This window comes from Xenopus laevis, chromosome 9_10S (genome assembly GCF_017654675.1).
Source record: "Xenopus laevis strain J_2021 chromosome 9_10S, Xenopus_laevis_v10.1, whole genome shotgun sequence".
Lineage (NCBI taxonomy): Eukaryota > Metazoa > Chordata > Amphibia > Anura > Pipidae > Xenopus > Xenopus laevis.
The window spans coordinates 78707179-78727583 of NC_054388.1; the positions used below are offsets into that span (position 1 = coordinate 78707179).

At 37.9% G+C, this 20405-nt stretch overlaps 1 protein-coding gene and 5 non-coding genes across 6 annotated transcripts; all 6 read right to left on the bottom strand.

Annotated features, from left to right (window-relative positions):
- Positions 1-587: 587 nt before the first annotated feature.
- nop58.S (NOP58 ribonucleoprotein S homeolog) lies at positions 588-19735 on the bottom strand. Its single transcript, XM_018239008.2, has 15 exons — positions 19540-19735; positions 16861-16937; positions 13918-13970; positions 13268-13392; positions 9144-9280; positions 8979-9043; positions 8655-8789; positions 7646-7791; positions 6622-6748; positions 4064-4227; positions 3271-3405; positions 2999-3060; positions 2265-2413; positions 1645-1772; positions 588-1056 (listed from the first exon to the last, which is right to left on the bottom strand). The coding sequence occupies exons 1-15, from the start codon at positions 19582-19584 to the stop codon at positions 1003-1005; spliced, it is 1602 nt and encodes a 533-aa protein (XP_018094497.1). The 5' UTR covers positions 19585-19735; the 3' UTR covers positions 588-1002.
- LOC121399245 lies at positions 6131-6212 on the bottom strand. The gene has a single exon (XR_005964853.1). It is a non-coding gene; the product is annotated as a small nucleolar RNA SNORD11B (small nucleolar RNA).
- Positions 7048-7127, bottom strand: LOC121399243. The gene has a single exon (XR_005964851.1). It is a non-coding gene; the product is annotated as a small nucleolar RNA SNORD11 (small nucleolar RNA).
- On the bottom strand, positions 8248-8327 carry LOC121399244. Its single transcript, XR_005964852.1, has one exon. It is a non-coding gene; the product is annotated as a small nucleolar RNA SNORD11 (small nucleolar RNA).
- On the bottom strand, positions 13773-13859 carry LOC121399229. Its single transcript, XR_005964839.1, has one exon. It is a non-coding gene; the product is annotated as a small nucleolar RNA SNORD70 (small nucleolar RNA).
- On the bottom strand, positions 14667-14755 carry LOC121399228. Its single transcript, XR_005964838.1, has one exon. It is a non-coding gene; the product is annotated as a small nucleolar RNA SNORD70 (small nucleolar RNA).
- Positions 19736-20405: the final 670 nt, after the last annotated feature.

Below are 20405 nucleotides of genomic sequence, written 5' to 3' on the forward strand. Positions count from 1 at the left end.
ATATAGATCTGAACAGTGCTGGGGGTAAGTGCTGGGCTCCTGAGGCAAAATTTTTACATGGCGAAACCACCCATGCCCTTTAAAAGAGCTGCATGCTCCATCTACTGCAGAAGCAATAACAGTGTTAATAGGTATCAGTAGGTTTAGTTTCATAACTTGAACTCCTGCCCTGAGACTTCTTCACAGGGGAAGGCAGTAGCATGTTTTGCTGAGCTGTGCACTCCTGTAGTTGATGGCGCATGCAGCTGTTTGACTGTGCAACAGAATAAATACCCCTCAATAAAGCCCACGAGATAGAAACCTTGATTTCCTACCCTTAGTTCTAGCCTTCTAACTTAGAGCATTGGCAATCACCCCCCTTTGAAGTGTATAAATATATTTGATTGTGTTATATTTTTAATATCTGCTGCAAAATTACTAAACCTGTTTACATTTGTGCGGTGACCTGTTGTCTTAACACATTGTGAATGTTTATTGCCATGTTTGTGACCCCCCCCCCCCCCATCTGTACTAGTACTGTATTGTATTGTATTGTAAAAATGAACAGTTCTACATACACAAGCAACACTTATCAAAATGACACATACTGAAGATGTAATCTGTATTTTAACAAACAGGTGCAGTAAATAGGCCATGATTAATGTAGGTGTCAAATAGGTGTCTTCCAGAGACCACTTCCTTATTTTTTTGCTACCAAACCAACAAACACTACTTTTATAAAGTATATTTGGCGAAGAAAGAAAATAAATGTTATATACACAACCGGTATTAATTTGTTTTAACAAAAATAACTAAATATGGACAGCAACAAACATGTCCAGTATTGATTTTTTTAGAAAAATGAAAGATCTACAAGTATCAGTGAATGATACTACTGTATTTAATTTCTCTTCCATATTTTGAATCCTTGGTTTATCCTAAGGAGTCACATTGTGCTTCTCCAAGACCTTTAGAGAAGTCGCGTAAGATCAAAAGTCCATAAAACATTGTCAGTTTTCTTTACTACTCGTCTTCCTCCTGTTTCACCTTCTTCTTCTTTTTCTTCTTTTTTGGAGTCTAATAGGAAATACAATTATTTTCATTACTTTAGTTATTAAATCGTATCATTAAATAAAGGCTACATCTCAAAATGCAATTAACTCAGGAACCCCAATATTGGTCTACTAACAAAATTATGCTGTTTGCTATTCAGGATTTCTGGGTGCAGTAGATTAAAGAGAAAGTACAAAATGTTACCTACAATAAACACATTGCATAGGCAACTTAAATGCCTTTTTAAACATAATCCTGAGATATTAGACAGTAGGGATGGGCAAATTTTTTCGCCTTGTTTCGCCGAAATAATTACGCCCATAGACCTGTATGGCGCCGTGCGTCAAAATAAAAAGACTTGCATAAAAAAAATTTCCCGCACGACAATTTTTTTTTTTAACATCCATATACTTTAATGGGCGTCTGCGACATTTCAACGGCGGCGAATTTTTGGCGAAGCGGGTCAAATTCCCTATTAGACAGTGGTTTAGAAATAGTGCTAACAGAATATTAGACATGTGAGGTGATAAAGTTTATGGTGACTAACTCAGCTGGTACCAAATAAGGTACAAGTACAGAATACATATTTGGTAGACAATATGGGGAACTCACCTCAACTGCTGTGCTGGTTGAAGGTTCTTCCTCCTCTACTTCTACCTCTATTGCCTCTGCCTCCTCTTCCTCAACTTTAATCTTCTTCTTCTTCTTTTTCTTCTTGGGAGTTTCTTCCTCTACTTCCTCTGCAAGAAAGAAGTGTCACTGTTAACACAAGACTGCTTATACAAGAATTAAATGTAAAAAACCCTTTCACAATCCTTGAGACAATTAACCACTGATAAACGGACAAGAAATTGTTAATTCACTGGGGGACAGGTGCCTATACATTATACATTATCCTGGCCATTGCTCTGGACCAGGGTTTTTTTTATAAGATATTTTTGCCATATAGAGATTCCTTGCACAGGCTACACATACATGCTCAGTATAGTAGAAAATTTTACAAACGTAAGCCTGACCCTGCTCTAGGGATCTGTGGGAATTTAAAGTAAGATGATGGTGTGCTGCTTCCTTCGAAAAACCCACAGGACAGTGCATTTTTCCACCGCAAAAGGCAGCACCAACCAGGAGGGTGGATGGGAGTGCCAAAACTCCAAGTGACAGCCTTTTGCAATGATAGGGGGTATAAAATGCTTTAGCATAAAAGTGGAATGTTTATTTTTAATTCTACTCACCTTCTTCCTGCACTACCTCCACTTTGGGCTTTTTAGATTTAACTTTAATTTCTGTTGGCTGCTCTTCTTCCTCTACCTCCTCAAACTTTCTCTTCTTTGGAACGGATGGCAGTGTAGAATCTCCAGAAGGATCATATGTCCGCACCTCACTGTAACAACACCAACAAACAACATTAATAAGACCAGGATAATAAATTACCTATTCTTCCCTACAAGACAAGCAGACTAGATATTTGTGTAGGTCAGTGATCCCCAACCAGAGACTTGTGAGCAACATGTTGCTCATCAATCCTTTGGATGTTGCTCCCAGTGGCCTCAAAGCAGATGGTTATTTTTCAATTCTTCACTGGAGGCAAGTTTTGGTTGCATAAAAAAAACAGATGTATGACCAGAGCCTTCTGTATGCTGCCAATCCAAACAGCCAAATATATACATTATTTGGAACCCCCAGGAACTTTTTTCATGCTTGTGTTGCTCCCCAACTCTTTTTACATTTGAATGTGGCTCATGAGAAAAAAAGGTTGGGGGCCCCTGGTGTAGGTTTTGCCAAGTATCACACATCAAAGAGGGAGAAAATGGGTTCAAAACCATAAAAGTTTAGTTAGATTGACATGAGGGGCATCTCTTATTCCCAGGATTTCAAAATCAATCAGAAAAAGACTGTCATATAAGAACTCTACATATGGAAAGATTAAGTGCTAGATACAGAAGGCAAAACAGTTACGGTCACTCACCTCTTGTGCTGATACTTTTCTGCTCTGGCTAATGCTTTCCCAGTACCACTTATTCTTTTCAACTATTTGGGAGAATAAAAGTATTTTCATTAGGTTACGTGAATAAAGACACAAGTTAGAGCACACATTTACTTAGGCTGTATAGAACTTTAAGCTACTCAAACATTTTCTCTTGGGGAGCAGTTGAGGTAGTGAAAGCTATTACCCTCAGGCAAACGTGGAATCATTTGCCTGAGGGTAGTAGTTTTTTGTGAAATGCTTAATGTACTTACCCCCTTCTCTTCCAGATGTCTGAGACGTGACTCCAGCTTAGCTCTGGTTTCCACACCCAATTCTGCATTGGTGTCTTCGCCAAGAGCATCATATCGTATGGCAAGGGCTGCCTTGGCTGCCAACATACGGGAGATCTATGTAGAGGAAGAACATTGTGTAACTGTATTGTAGAGATTTTAATTCCCAATTCAGCCAATAAGTCTAAAGGAAATATAACAGCCTCATACCCAGAGTAGCCCTGTACATAAAGTATTATATAGAAGATGGATACCTAGCAGAATCACTTGAAGATATAATACAAAGAGACAAACTGTGAGAGAAGCAGTTATAGACTTACACACATTATTTCATTTAGTCTGAATCAATATTCGTTGTTGTTGAAAAAAATTTAATTTACTATATACATTTTGGACAGATACCTTACAAAGCCACTCAAGCATTTAGTATCCTTATCTCCCAAGAAATAACATGCAAGAGTTTACCAAAGCCAAAAAGGGACTCAAAGCAATAGCAATGCTTGTTTTGATATGCTAAAGAAAAATTGTGGAAGTTTCCACGATACACAATATGAAATTCTAATGCAGCAATATAAAACTTATAACCAATAAAAGGTTTAAAACCAGAAATTACTTATCACTTTTGCTTAAAATGGACGCTCACTCAAACTGCCTTTTTGACCAACTTTCTATTATACATTAAACACAAACTTTACAAATTTTAAAGTTGTGAAAAGAGAAAAAAAAATGTTTTTGAGTGGACAACCCCTTTAAGAGTAGATTTTATTGGACTTACCTTGCCCTTATTTTTGGGGGTAGTCTGTCCAACTAGAGAAGCATGATAAATCAGCCCGTATTTAGGGGTGTCCTTTCTGGTTTTTAATGCTCTGAACAGAGCTTTTTCTGCTCCTAAAATCTGGACAGTTGAAGCTGGGTGCTTTGCCAAGTTCAAGAGGGAACCTTAAAATAAAAATGTATTCTTTAGTTTGCTATAAATATAATGAACATATACAAAGCCATTAAACTTTTAACAAGGGCTAAGCAATGCCATCAATAAAGAACAATTACAAATGGATATTATTAAAATGTATATAGAGCGCCAACATATTTTGCACATTGTAAAGTAAATGTGTTTATATAGCTAAATCACATGAATTACATATGGAGTTACATACATCACAAACAATACAGGTACAAAAGCCTGGTGCAAGAGAGCTTACAATCTAAAGTGAAGGCAATAATACACAAGGTGTGGGAGTGGGGGAGAGATGTGGTATGTATGTGGTATTGCATTTGGTAGTTAAGCAGAGTGAGGGTAGGCTTATCTAAAGAAGTACGTTTTAAGAGATTTCTTGAAAGCAGAAAGGTTGGGAGAAAGTCGGACAGACTGTGGGAGAGCGTTCCAGAGGAGGGGTGCAGCCCTTGCAATGTCTTGAATGCGAGCATGCGAGGAGGTAATGAGAAAAGCGTTAAGTAGCAGGTCAGTAGAGGAGCGTAGTAAGGGGTTGGGCGAATATATAGAGGTGAGTTCAGAGATGTAGGGAGGGGCAGAGTTATGAAGTGCTTTGAATGTCAGGGTCATTAATTTAAATTTTATTCTGAAAGGTAGCGGAAGCCAATGCAGGGATTTGCAGAGTGGAATGGCAGAGGAGGAGCAGTTACTGAGGTGTATAAGCCTGGCAGCAGTGTTAATTTTGGACTGGAGAGGTGACAGTCTCTGGCAGAGAAGTCCAATTAATAGAGAGTTACAGTAGTCTAGACGTGACAGGACAAGAGTGTGAATAAGGAATTTGGCGGCATCTTGGGTGGTAAATGATCGTATTTTTTATATGTTCCTTAGGTAGAAGTGACATGATTTAATAAGTGACTAGATATGGCAAATGAAGGACAGGGCAGAATCTATGATAACCCCAAGGCACCGGAACTGGAGAGATGGGGTGATAGTGGAATAGTTAGCTATGATAGATAATTCCCGGGATGTTACAGGTGTTAGTTGGAATAAAGAGAACCATTTCCGATTAAGAGAGGTTTAATTTAAGGTAGCATTGCGACATCCAAGTAGAGATAGTGGACAGGCAGAAGGAGACCCGAGTTAGGAGTTCTGGGTGGAGATCAGGAGAGGAGAGATAGATGTGAGCATCGTCAGCATAGAGGTGGTATTGGAAGCCATACGAGTTGATTAGTTTGCAGAGGGAGAATAATAAGGGACCCAGGAAAGAGCCTTGAGGAACCACAACAGAAAGAGGTAGGGGAGAAGATGCTACTCCATTGTAGAAGACACTGAAGGAACAATTAGTGAGGTAAGAAGAGAACCAGGACAGGGTCGTCTCACGAAGGCCAAGCGAATGGAGGGACTGGAGGAGGAGATGGTGATCCACAGTGTCAAATGCAGCGGAGAGATCAAGCAGTATTAGTAGTGAGAAATGGTTGTTGGCTACATTTTATACATGGTGTTCAACAGGAGACAGTAGAAACTGCTTCAGTGAAAGGTGAACATTTCCAGACACGGGCTGACAGTGGCTGCCACACTTGACCAAGTAAGAATGCTTAGAATTAAAAAACATGTAAAAAGTGATCACTTCCGTCAGTCATTCCTACTTTTTCATACAGCCCCACCTTCCATGAGTTCTAACTGAATCAGCCCAATTTGGACAACCACCCTTGTAGCCAAACTGGGCAAAGTCTGCTTGTTTGAAACTTTCCTAAATTAAAAACTAGTCATGTTTGACTAGCTTAACAGGAGGATTTTTTGGGCCCTCACCTCTACTCTAGCTCCCCAAAAACTTGCTTGAGAGCAGCCAATATTTACAGCTTACCAAAGACTGCCATTTATAGGTGTACTGTAGATAAAATTTAACAAGAAAGTGGTCTCAGATGAGGTAGTGACTAAAATTGCCCTCATAGTTTTATCAGGCAATTAGGTATCAGCATCATCACTGACCAGATAACCGGACATAGAACAGTTGATACATGCATGAACACGAAATTACATTAAAAAGTTCAGTGAGCTAATTGTTGATAGATGGGAAAGTGGTTGCTCAATAAACTATTTCTGACTGTAAACAACACGAACGCTGTAAATCAATTCTGGATATCTCCTGGTCCCAATGGCTGATTCCAGCATAAGGCAGCAGTTTGCAATGCACTACGGCACAGTTGCAACAGGAACGTAGAACACTAAAAAAATTAATCTCAATAACTATTTGAAAAAATGTGTCAAAATGAATAATGCATCCACTACAGCTTGGAACAGTTCCCCTTTATGGCTGCACACACAATTGCAGGATGTTTTTTGAAGTAGCATTTTTTTTCCTTGTAATAAGTTACAGATTTTAACAAAGGTAAACAGCTAACCTGCATGGGCAATTAGCCTGGCACCAACTAGCTCGCCCACTAGCACAGTCAAGTTGGGTGCAATGGCCATCATTCTGTTCTTCAAGTAGTCATACAACTGCGACCTGTACTCAGAGATCTCAATGACCTGGAAAAAAAACATAGGAAATAAGTTGGATTTCTCTTACATACAGTATTTATGGGTGTATTAAATCCTGACTTTTTACGGGCTTCTTTATCACGCAGCCTAGGTGATCATAAACATACTACTAACACTACTGCCCTACATATATTAAATTCTCTAAATTATTTCTCTAGTCACCCAGAAATTACTCAATAATGAGCATAGACAATTTGTTTGCAGAAAACCATTAAAAAACTCAGTATATGAAGGAAAATGTGTACATATGAATTATGCAGGAAGGAAATATACTTAAAACCACCAGTTTGTCTCAGATGAGGTAGTGACTAAAATTGCCCTCATTTAAGTATCAGGCAATTAGACAAAGATCATCATCACTGATCAAACTTTAATTGTTCAGATAGTATATGTGCACCTTCTCTACATAAGCCAGACTTAATGAGCTCATGTGAAAATGGAGAGTAAACTTTCCCTTTAAGTCTCTCTTACTGACTTCTAATGATTTTTTACAAAATAATTAAATACATTTTATAAAGTTGAACATCAATCATTGTATGTTCTATATCAGAGATTACGACCGTGTTAGTAGGGATGATTTAATGGTGAATGCTCTTGAAATGCCTACTTTGGAAAGCTGAGGGGCACAAACTAGCTAAGTTTTAAAAAAGGTATACACCCCCTTTTAATGTTTTGAATTTTCCAATAATTTTGGTCAATAATATTAATAAAGAATATTTTTATTATTTTACTGCTCAGCGAGTAAACAAAACCATGATGGATGATATATAATAATATATATATAATAATATAATGGCAGGTTTGGGTTTTTTTTAAAAAAATTTTTATTTATTTATTTTTTACTGGGCAAGTCTGGCATTTAGCGATTATATGCTTCCTGCTTACCTGGTCACACAGATGCAGAATGTTGTTGATGTCTTCTTCCGATACCTCCGTACCCATTGAAATCTCTGCAGCACCTTTTACCTCTGTTTCAACCTCTTCTGGGAGGATCTCTGACAAATCAAATGTTGCAAAGTTGATTCTGTCACCTAAAAGGAAAACAGAACAGAGAACAATTAGCTTACAAAATGTTTGCTCTTAGCATATGTAGAGTTTCCAAGCATTACTGTAGTGCATGTGTCCTCAGCCAAGGGCATTGTAAAAACATTGGGGACTACCGGAAACATTGTGCTGTTGTGCTCTACAGTAATAAGTGCCCTAATATCCATCTCCTGCACCACCTACCCCAAAAATAAAAAACCTTAATATGACAACGTACCACCTCCTACTGTCCATGAGCAGTATTAAAACTGAGTCAATTACTTCCCGACTTTTCATGGGCTATTCACAGCCTAGGTAATTATAACCTTAAAGATACATGACATACTATATACACTAAAAGTGCACATATATTCAAGTGCCAATATTACTACATTTCTTACAAGCTCAACATATAAAGAAAAAAACTAAAAAGGATATATGCAGTAAGAAATTAAAACACCAGTTTGTCTCAGATGAGGTAGTGACTAGAATTGCCCTCATGTTTGTATCAGGCAATTAGACAGATATCATCATCACTGATCAAACTTTAAGGATATGCTAGATAGTTGTATAGATCACTTTTTTCAATAGAATCCACGGTAATGCAAAGCGTATGTATGGCTAACAGTACATAAATATGTATATTTTTAAAAATTCCTTGCTGCCCTGAATTGCAACTACCCTGTGTACTAGCTTAGCATTACCCTCCAGCCAATGAAATCATTCTGTCTGCATGCCTTATATATTGCTTCAGATCTCCTGTGCATCTGGTAGGAATTTCATAATACTGAGCAGTGCTTTGATTTTAATCATCACTATTTGAGTGTTTAAGTGGTAGATAAGAAGTGTAACTCATGAATAGCAGACTTACCTACAGCACGCACACACTTGCAATAGGCCAGGTTGTCTGTGATGATCTTGCCCAGCTCTGGAAAATGCCAGCCATACCATTCTCTGCAGCGCATTATATAATTGTTTAGCTCTTTATCCAAATCATCAAGTAGTGCTTAAACAAAAGGTTATAAAAATATATTCCACTGTAAAATTGTCAAAACAAGTATTTCTTGAGAGAGAAACATATTGGAAGGCTTAGGCACACACTTAGAAAAACCCAAGCCCAGTTGCAAATTAGAAAAGGAATACACAATGTAAAAAAAATAACTATTTTACATTTCTACAGTAATTGTTTACTTACATATGGCTTGAACGATCATTGTATCCACTTTATCAGGGCTGAATTTCAGTTTGTAACGAGAAAGACTGTAAAACAATAAGCAGTTTTGATGAGTAAACTGTAAAAAAAACATGTAAGCTTTTGCCTGAACGTCAGTACCCATATGTAAAGCAAAGCGTCACATACCTATGTGCCAAACCAAGAGACATGGCTGCCATCTCACGTGATGAAATCCCAGTTATTAAACTATCCATCTGGTTGCGGATGCCTCTCATTAATTCTGTAACCATGGAAGTGTAAACACAGCCGATATTGACTTTGTCCTATAAGAATTTGAAGAATTGTTAAAGAATGATTACATAGAATAAAGTACACCATGTAGTCACAAGTAACTCACACATTTAAAAAGAGAAATGTTTTTATTCTTTGTAACAAAACCACACAATTCCATTAGTACTTATTTGTAGAGACTTTAGCACATATATTAAAACAAACATAATTACACAAATCTCGACTCAAATTCACTTTTAGTAAACACAGCATGCGGTTTAAAGCCAATGACAGGAATTAGTAGCACAGGAAAATGCTGCAAAACAAAAATTAGCATACACAAACTTTCCATAATGAATATTTGCTTTGACAAAATAGGACCTGGAGCAGTCATAGAGCTTGCATTGGTAGAGAAACTGTGCATAGATCTTTAGCAATACTATCCAAGTATTTTTGCTACTTTTACTTTAAAGCTAGCATAGATATAAAGCAAATACACAGCAAGCGACCTGCAGCTTTGTACTTTGCTGTTAGTTTCAGTGCAAATAGTACTATTACTAGTAGTAGTAATAGTAGTAGTGAAATACTGAAACGTGACTGTAGTAGTAGTGAAATACTGAAACATGACTGCTAACATTCTGTACAGATTTCTGCAAGTACCAAAAAGCTTCAAGAATATTATACTTTAACAGGTGTGGGATCGGTTATCCGGAAACCCGTTATCCAGAAAGCTGCAAAGTATGGAAAGGCTTTCTCCCATGGACAAATAATTACATTTTTAAAATATTTTCTTTTTCTCTGTAATAAGAGTATCTTGTACTAGATCCAATAAATTAATCCATATGGTTAAGATTAAATGAAGATTAATCCTTATCGGAAGCAAAACCAGTCTATAGGGTTTAGTTAATGTTTACATGATTTTCTAATAGTCTTAAAGTATGAAGATCCAAATTATGGAAAGATCTGTTACCCCAGGTTCTGAGCATTCTGGATAACAGGTCCTCTGTACTCTCTGAATTTATCCTCATCAAACTGCAAGCAAAAAACGGATACTTAAAGGGGTTGTTCACCTCCCAAATCCTTTTTTCAGTTCAGCTGTTTTCAGATTGTTCACCATAAAAAAAGACTTATTTCAATTGTTTTCCATCTTATATTTTTTTACCAGTTTCCCAAAATTGAAGGTTAAAGTTTAAAGTTCCCATCTGGCAGCTCAGTGATCCAGGAGCAGATTATGAACTGTAACAATTGAGGCACTTTAAGTAAAGATTCCGTATATTTCAAATTACAGTGCTGCTGTTTTTGTTGATCTGCGTCCATTTGCCCTGGCAGAGGGTACAGCGTGCACCTGGGGCTGCAAAGAGCAGTTCTCTACTCTTGAAGCACACATGAATTGAATAGATTATGAACTGTAACAATTTGTTACATTTAGTTGATACATTTCTCAACAGCATCTGTTTCAGAAGATGAAAAATTTATAGAAAATAGAAAGTCATTGGAAAAAGTCTTTCTGCTGAACTATCTGAAACCAACTAAACTGAAAAACGTGTTTAGAGGTGAACAACCCCTTTAAATTAAGAAGGGGGGGCAAAGTGATTAAAGGAAAACTATACCCCCCAATCAATGTCGGTCTCTATTCAAAGATACTGAGTAAAACAGCTCATTTGTAAAACCCTGCTTCATGTAAATGAACCATTATCATAATAATATACTTTTTTAGTAGTATGTGCCATTGGGTAATCATAAATAGAAAATTTGCAAAAACGAAGTGATCCCAAATAAACTTAAATTCGTCCCACGGCAGAGGCAGAGGTCTGACCTAAGTCAGTAACTTTCAATTAATTCTATGAAGAGAGAAAAGAACCCCAATTGCCTCTCACTCGTTCAGCGGTTCCTCAATTATTAGATTACCTGTTAAGTGTTTATTGTGATTGTCAAATGGCAACCACTAACTAGTTACAGTAAGTGCTTAATTTTACCCAAAGATAAATTATATTAAAGTGCAAGTGCAATATAATTCATTCTATTAAATATAACTAAAGATTAATAAATACTTAATTAATTACTTTCACACAAATTAATGACCTTATGATACAATGTGTTGTCTGGTACGTTGGTTTTGCATCCACAATCAATCTGATCAAAGATTCAATAAAGTGCTTCAAGTGCTGATATGATTGCTATTAAATGGCAATTACCAAAAATTCATCATTGCTTCAAAATTAATTTATTGTAAAGTGCTTAACAGTGCTAAGTAATAAATATTGATAAATAGGAAAAAATTCAATAGTTGATATAGTGAGGACCACAATTAATGGGATAAATTACTTTTAAAAAATACACATGATGCTCAGGTTAAAAAGTTTTAGCAAGAAAAGGAAATTCTTAAAAAATACACATGATGCTCAGGTTAAAAAGTTTTAGCAAGAAAAGGAAATTAGAAGAGGTGGAGTTGTCCCAAAACTACTACCTAATTGTTTGCTATCCCTGGGACACCACAAAGACAAAGGAGGCAGAGTATCCGGGACTGTGGTCTCGTAATTAATCTAAATCCTATTCTGAGAAAGAGCTGAATAACCCTAAAAAAACACAAATCCACGGGCTCTTGTGACTTTAGTAGCAGAGAAAAGAGAGATTACCGAGCATTGGTTGAAGTGAGTATCTTCCCCACCCCTTCTATTCCATTAGCCCAATAGATTCAAATCCTTCTAAAATTAAGTTTAAAAGAGGAATCCGAACGCCGACGCGCGTTTCGCATTAATAGCTTTGTCTTTGTCTCTTCTAATTTCCTTTTCTTGCTAAAACTTTTTAACCTGAGCATCATGTGTATTTTTTAAAAGTAATTTATCCCATTAATTGTGGTCCTCACTATATCAACTATTGAATTTTTTCCTATTTATCAATATTTATTACTTAGCACTGTTAAGCACTTTACAATAAATTAATTTTGAAGCAATGATGAATTTTTGGTAATTGCCATTTAATAGCAATCATATCAGCACTTGAAGCACTTTATTGAATCTTTGATCAGATTGATTGTGGATGCAAAACCAACGTACCAGACAACACATTGTATCATAAGGTCATTAATTTGTGTGAAAGTAATTAATTAAGTATTTATTAATCTTTAGTTATATTTAATAGAATGAATTATATTGCACTTGCACTTTAATATAATTTATCTTTGGGTAAAATTAAGCACTTACTGTAACTAGTTAGTGGTTGCCATTTGACAATCACAATAAACACTTAACAGGTAATCTAATAATTGAGGAACCGCTGAACGAGTGAGAGGCAATTGGGGTTCTTTTCTCTCTTCATAGCATAAATAGAAAATTGCCATTTTAAAAAATAAGGGCCGCCCCCTGAGATCGTGTGATTCACTGTGTACACATACAAACCACATGTAAGGTCACATGAGCCAATTAACAGAGTTCTGCCTTTTGCTTCCTCACTTCTTCCTGTTACAGTTAGTGTTGTAGTATTTCTGGTCAGGTGATCTGAGGCAGCACAGATAGAGTCACGAAATGGTGGTTCAAGGCAAGAGATGTAAAAGGGCAATATTTATGTAAATATATATTCCAGTTTGGTAAGATTCTTTAATATGTCATTCAATTTGATATAAACTGTTGCTTAAGTATTCATTTTGGGGGGTATAGTTTTCCTTTAAATGCACGTGCTGACTTTTTCACCATTGCAAAAAGCATAAAAATAGAAAAGTGTAGATGTAATAAATGTGATTATTTAAACAGAGCTGTATAGTCTGAGTATCCAAAAAAACCTCAGACTTAAATACAAAGGCTGCTTTTCTTTTTTCCAGCTTGAATGGCTGTCCCATGGCTACACAGCAGCATATTTATATAAACTATAGTTGTATAGAGGTACCATACATAAACTGAGGCGTTTAAGCCGAAGGATTTATGTACCGACTCCACAGCCCTGGTTTTAAAGCCGCACCAGCGCATGAAACTACACAAATGTGTTGACTACAGTGCAGTCATTAGATGTTACTGTGAATCAAAAACTTGATTAAAAATGAATACCTTGATGACGCCACCAAGCTTTGCATCTGCAATTGCGAGTTGTTCATGGGCCTCCTTTGCTGCAATTTTTCGCAAGGCTTTCTTCAAATTTTTGCCGAGTTTTCCCTCAACCAGAGCCGTGGAAGCTAAAGGTAAAATTTAAGAGAATGACCTTCATAGCTTTTTTATTAAATTATGAATACATACCTAAAGGGGCAGTGTATTTTTTTTTTTTTTTTTAAGGATGCACCAAATTCATTATTTTGGATTCGGCCGAACCCCGGAATCCTTTGCGAAAGATTCGGCCGAATACTGAACCGAATAGTGGTCGGAAGGGGCATTTTTTACTTCCTTGTTTGATTCAGATTTGGTTCGACTCGGCAGAAGGATTCGGCCAAATCCAAAATCCTGCTGAAAAAGGCCGAATCCTGAACCGAATACCGGATTCGGTGCATCCCTAGTTCTTCTAATTATCAAATAACAAAAAAATAACATCCCTACCCCAATATCTGCAGATATGAATATACTTGCCATCACCTCAGTGGTAGTGACGAACAGTTGAATCTAAAATCATTTTGTTTCAGATCAACTTTTATCCATCATTGGTGACAAATTCAGTAATGCAGTGTGTAACATGCTTTTAATAGAGGGGGAAAAAAATAAGTATTTACCTGCCAATGCCTCGGTTGTGTCCTGAAACTTTTCAAAGTGTTTTAATTTCACCCTGCAATAAAGTAATATGTAACAAATTACAGACTACACTGTTAGCTGTGTTTGTTATAGTCTACCAAAATTGGTCCACATTTAAACAAAGTTAAAGATGACTATTGATGGCATACAAAATGCTATTACAGAAAATCAATTTGTAATTTTAAAACATACCCGGACTCTCCTCTTCCATTTATTTGTTTGACCCCTTAAAGGAGAATGCAACCATTTCCAAAAAAAACCCTACCCCCCCCCCGCATAGCTGCCCTCTGGGAAATGCCCTTAACATCATACTTAACCCTCGCCGCAGATTCAGGCATCGGATTTCCTCGCAGCCCTCCTCCGGGTCTTCAGTAAGCTGAGCTGGAGACCAGCGAAGCGACAAGCGCAGTTGGGGCAATTTACCAGTTTGCGACAACTGCGCGTGCACCGAAACTCAAGAAAATTGCCAAATCGCCGGAAGACACAAAGACCTGGAAGATGGCTGCGTGGAACGCCGATGCCTGAATCTATGCCAAGGGCTAAGTATAAAGTTAGGGGCATTTCCCCGGGGGGAAGCTATGATGGGGAGGGGGTCTACGTGGGAGGGGTAGGGTTTTTGTTTTTGAAAACAGTGAAATTCTCCTTTGGGGGTTTAACATTTATACTTACATTTTCTTTTTGGGTGGAAATTCTGTACTAAATAGGACCAATAATGAATTTTCTATAACATTGCAATACTGCCTCAGTGGTAGTGACGAATTGTTGAATGAAATCACAATTAATCAGTTCAACAAAGGATCCATCATCGGCAGTATAGACAGAATATTAGACCCTGTTTTCAAAGCCTCTGTAATGTTACCCAAAAAAGGTTAAATTAAAATAACCCTTACTCCTTTCACTAATTAAAGCTAGGGATTCTATTGGTCCTAACTGCTGTGATTAAACACACCCAGACATACTTTTTAAGAGACATGTAAACCTTTAATAAAATAAACAATATAAAATTGCTCAGGATGCTTTTCAAAGCTATTACACTGATATAGCAACACCTGTTGGACCATTGCTTTTACTGTATGTTTGGTGATAGATTATTTTTATCTCTCTCTCTCTCTCTCTCTCTCTCATATCTATATATCTATATATCTATCTATAACTATCTATATCTATATATTTCCCAATTCGAATTCGGCTGTCCGTGAGGGGCAGTTAAATGAAATGTGGGACAGATTTAAGCAAGGGGGTACCCAGATAAGATGCTCCATGATGCTTTAGGGGTAGCCAGCAAACGCTGCCAAGAGCCTGCTACCACGAGGGCTACACAGCCTAGTGTCATATTCAGTACCAAATATAGTCAACACACAAAAAACATGAGTAAATTTATTAGAAAACAATGGAACATTATTCATTCTGATAGTGACTTGGCCAGAATTCTCCCAAATCCCCCACAAGTGTGTTATAAAAGGGGCACCAATTTGCGTGATATATTGGTTAAAAATGACCCTGTGCTGTGCTATAACAATCCAAAACGCACTTGGTTAATTAACGATAAGCCAGGTTGTTATAGTTGCCCTACCTGTACCTCATGCCGGTTTATGTCCCGAGGACAATCTTTTTTACACCCCCATACAGGTAAAAGATATGCAATTAGACATCACATCACTTGTAACACCACACATGTGATTTATTTGATCACGTGTCCCTGTGGTTTGTCCTATGTCGGGAAAACCGATTTGACATTAAGGCTGAGGATGGATGCACACCGATCCGCTATAAGCACAGCTTTTCGTGACGAGAAAACTGTTAAGCCAGTGGCTAAACATTTTCTTAAACAGGGTCACAGACTTCCCACATTCAAGTATATTGGGATTGACCATATTCCACCCCTGAGAAGGGGTGGAGATCGCTCCAATATTCTTTTACAAAAGGAAGTATTTTGGATTAAAACCTTAAATACCCTTAGTCCATTGGATCTGAATGAGAATTGTCCACTTACTTGCTTTTTAAAACAAAGATGAGTTTATTCAAGCTTCTGGGAGATCCCCTTTTCTTGTTACTTAGTTACTAATTATAGATACCTCGGCGCAACATTTTTTATAATATGTAACATTTTTTTTTAATTTTTTTTAAAATTTTTCCAATATTTGCAGCTATGTTGCTACAATGAATTTCCACTTTGCTATATATCTCAGGTTTCTTAGCTGATTGAACTTATTACATATGCTGTAAAGTGATTCTTTACTAAGATTTTCTTTTATTCTTTATAACAGTGTTTTTAATCACACTAAACGGTTAATATACTACTTGGTGATTTGTCCTGTTCTCTTCGATCACATGACTCTATATGTCGCACGGGATTGGGTGAGTGTTTTCCCTTTGTCTATTTAAATGTTCATTTTAAAACAATCGGTGTCTTGATAAAGGCCCTAGGCTTGGACCGAAACGTTGACCTGTTTTAATGTAACTAAATAAAATTATATTTTTAAGTAAACCCCAGTGTATTTCAGAACTTATATCTCTCAGACAATACAGTCAAAGGAACTGACCAGCAGGTGGCGATACTGTTACACAATTCATTATTTTAGCATTATATTTAGAAAGTGCTCAATAGGTTTGAAATGAAAAAATTATACAAATCGCAAACGTTCTTAGAAAAGCAGCATAAACATTTTTACATCAATTTTTTCTAAGGTTTACATATCTTTGAAATGGAAACACCTTCACATCTGGTGAGTATTGAGCTACATGTAGTAACATGATTGCAAGCTGATCAGGAGAGATCCAACATGAACACAGTAAACAATGTTTTTACTATATTCAGCTTTGATCTCCTTCTCTGTGAGCACAAAAGCCATTGGAAAACAGAAGATCAAAAGTTTATATAAAACACTGACTAGACACTTCCAAATACAGTCATTATAACTTACACTTTATTTGCTTTTTCTGGTGTTTCGAACTCTTTCCATATGCTGTCTACTTCCTGCAGCTTGCTCTCATCCAGAACCTGAGAAAAAAGGTACTCGATTTAGACATTTTGGAGGGCAAACAACAATTTAAAGGAGCAAATCATTTTTTATCTTTTGGATTCAAGTATGTTTCAGATGGCAGGATACCTGTAAATATTTATCGAAGACAACTTCCCCTGACACTGTGGGGCAAATTTACTAGAGTGAAGTGGCTAAGGATAGCGCAAATTTCCCAGCATGACGTCATTTCGTTACTTCGCCGATTTACTAAGGGTGCTGCCGTAATTTCGCTAGCGAAGTGGACCTATTCTAGCGCTACTTCGCACCCTTACGCCAGGTACAGTTGCGCTATGGCGAAGGGACGTAACTACGCTAATCCACTAAGTTGCGCATTTTACTGAACGTTACCTCTTGTGCCAAACTTGCCTTCGCCAGCTCAGACCAGGCTTCAAAAAAAGTTTACGCTGGCGTCTTTTACTTTTTTTTTTAAGGGTGATAGGCTGAAAAAGATCAAAAAATTTTTGGGGTACCCTCCTTCCCCCCCTACATTTGCTAACATATGGCAACTCGATACAGTGGGCACATGTGTAGGGCAATAGAACACGTTTATTTTATTTTTTAAAGGTTTCCAGGGCTTGTGTAGTGTAATGTATTTGCTGCAGCATAAATGTCCATTATATTTTAAGGGCTCTTACACACGGCCGTTCCGACCTGCGCTCTCCTGCGTTCCGTTTTTTGGCGTTCAGCCGCAGGGGAGCGCAGGAATAGACGCAAGTCATTATTTGAAATGGGGCTGTACTCACTCAGGCGCGTGTAGGCGCCGAACGCAGGAAAAATGCAGCATGTTGCGTCTGAACCTGCGTTCGGCGCCTACACGCGCCTGAGTGAGTAAAGCCCCATTTCAAATAATGACTTGCGTCTATTCCTGCGCTCCCCTGCGGCTGAACGTCAAAAAACGGAACGAAGGGGAGCGCAGGTCGGAACGGCCGTGTGTAAGAGCCCTAAGTTTGCACTGTATGCAAATTAGGCATCGCTAGCGTAACTTCGCTTTGCCTGGTGAAGTAATGGTAGCGCAACTTCGCTACCGTTCACCTCCCTGAGCGCAACTTCGTATTTTGGTGAATTTGCGTAGCGCTGGCGAAAATAAGCCTGGCGAAGTGCGGCGAAGCCATCGTGACGCAACTTTGGATCTTAGTGAATTTGCCCCTCAGTGTTTGCAAAGATGCCACCAATTAGGGACAATCCATTATGTGGCTAACAAACAAGCAACAATATTGCTTTATTATGCAGCAGACTTTTTTTTTTTTTTTTTTTAACAAATGAGATGTTACAGTCAAGTTACACAGGGAACTGCTGTTCTCAAAAGAGGGTGACCGTTATCATGAGGCTGAAACACTGAGACTAAGGTCAGACACCATTTGATAGCTATTAAAGGAGAAGGAAAGCTACAGAGGCATTTTATTACCAATAGATTATCTGCAATAGTGCAAGCTAGAATGCTATATTTATTTTGTAGACTGTTTAACCATACCTGAGTAAAAAGCTCTAGACGCTCTCTGTTTGTTTAGGATAGGAGCTGCAGTATTAGCTTGGTGTGACATCACTTGCTGGCTGAGTCTCTCCCTGCTCACTTATAGTTCTGGGCTCAGATTAGAGCAGAAGGGGGGGGGAGAGCAAACTGAGCATGCTCACGCCTGGGGCAAGGAGATTTAAACTGAAGGCAGGAAGTCTGATACATAACCCATGAGTACACAATAGAAGAAAAGAAAATGGTGTTTCTTTTTTTTCTAGTAAATTTAGGTGTACCTTTCTGATAAGGCTTATTTAGTTGTAACCTTTGCTTCTCCTTTAACTGTTGGCTTCAGTACAGGTTTTGGGATCCCTTATCCGGAAACCCATTATCCTGAAAGCCATCTCCCATAGACTCCATTTAAAACAAATCATTCAGATATTAAAAAAAAGGATTTTTTTCCCCCAAAACAGTGCCTTGTACTTGATCCCAACTAAACACAGTTGCCAAACTGATGGCAAAACAATCCTATGGAGTTTATTTAATGTTTATATGATTTTATGCAGACATAAGATATTGTGATCCAAATCAAAGAATGGTCCCTTATCCAGAAAACCTGAGATCCCTTGCATTCCAAGAAAAAAAATAATATCAGTAGGATCATGACTGTAACATTAGGAAGACGCCACTGTGACTGCTGGGGGGGGGCAGTAGGGGTACAGGGGACCCAGTGGGGTAGTAAATGATATTAATGTCATTCATTTTTGTGAAAAGTGTCTTAAATGCAAAGCTTAGGGGATCCTGACGTTATTTTGATGTGGGTTCCAGTTTGTTTAAGTTACGACACTGGTTTTAGACAGATTTAGCAAAGGACTGTGCTTCTCTGTAAAAGCAAACTTTTCTCATTTAAAGAAGAGCAGCATTTCATTTAAACATGTTACAATGTTGCGAGTTCAGCAGTTATTCAGACTAACACCAATGAGAAACCCGACACAAAATTGCAACAGGCAAAATGATGACTGCGCGTTCCAGTACAGACAGAGCCATGTGGCCTATTAATGGCTCCACCATGTGCTCGACTCTCCCTTTCCCTTGCAGCTCAAATGCTCCCCCATCGGACTCGGATTTACCTTGAAAATGGCGTAACCCGCCGCTGTTTCGAAAAGCACCAACATGTTGGCCCGCCGTCAGTCCGCCGATTACAACAGTACTTACGGACTCGAGCACGACAGACACGTGTGACCGGGGATTGTATGGATCACTCTCTGACTCCCACCGCCTTCGTCACTTCCTGTTCACTTCATTTCCTCCCTTCCTATGCTGGCAATGTGATGCCATTGAGCGTGCGCGTTAGTGATTGTTGCTCAGTGATTCCGTAGAATAACTTACAAGCTACTACTATATATAACAAATATCAATTTTTCATCCCCTGATTTTGATTTTTCCTGAATTTTACAGGTTATTTTCTCTCTTGGTGCCACCATTTTGTTCCTGGATTTTACACCAATACAGTAGAACTCAGTTTTTCAGGAAATTGTACAATCAGGGATGTGTGTTTTATATTGGTGGAAACAACAAAAAATGGTGTAAAATGAGGGAAAATGTAAAATCAGGGTATGTAAAATTGAAGTTTCACTATATTTTGTCCCCTTTTTCCCCAAAATGGCTCTTTTTTTCTCTGTGAATGTTATTTTTTAAATGAAATTAGAAGGTTTCAAATTCATATTTTGCCATGGTTAAAGGAACAGTAACACCAAAAAATTAAAGTGTTTAAAAGCAGTGTCGGACTGGCCCACCAGGATGATTCCCGATGGGCCCTCTTGCTTGTAACCATTTGGCCTATTTGATGGTCATTCTCTATTTCTTTAAGGGGCTTAATAATGGAAGAATAGGGTATAGTACATGGATATGAAAGATTAGGAGAATAATGAGGTTTAGTGAAGAAGGGAGGAATACAAGTTTGGAAAGTGGGCCCACGGTCTAAGGTTTACTGGTG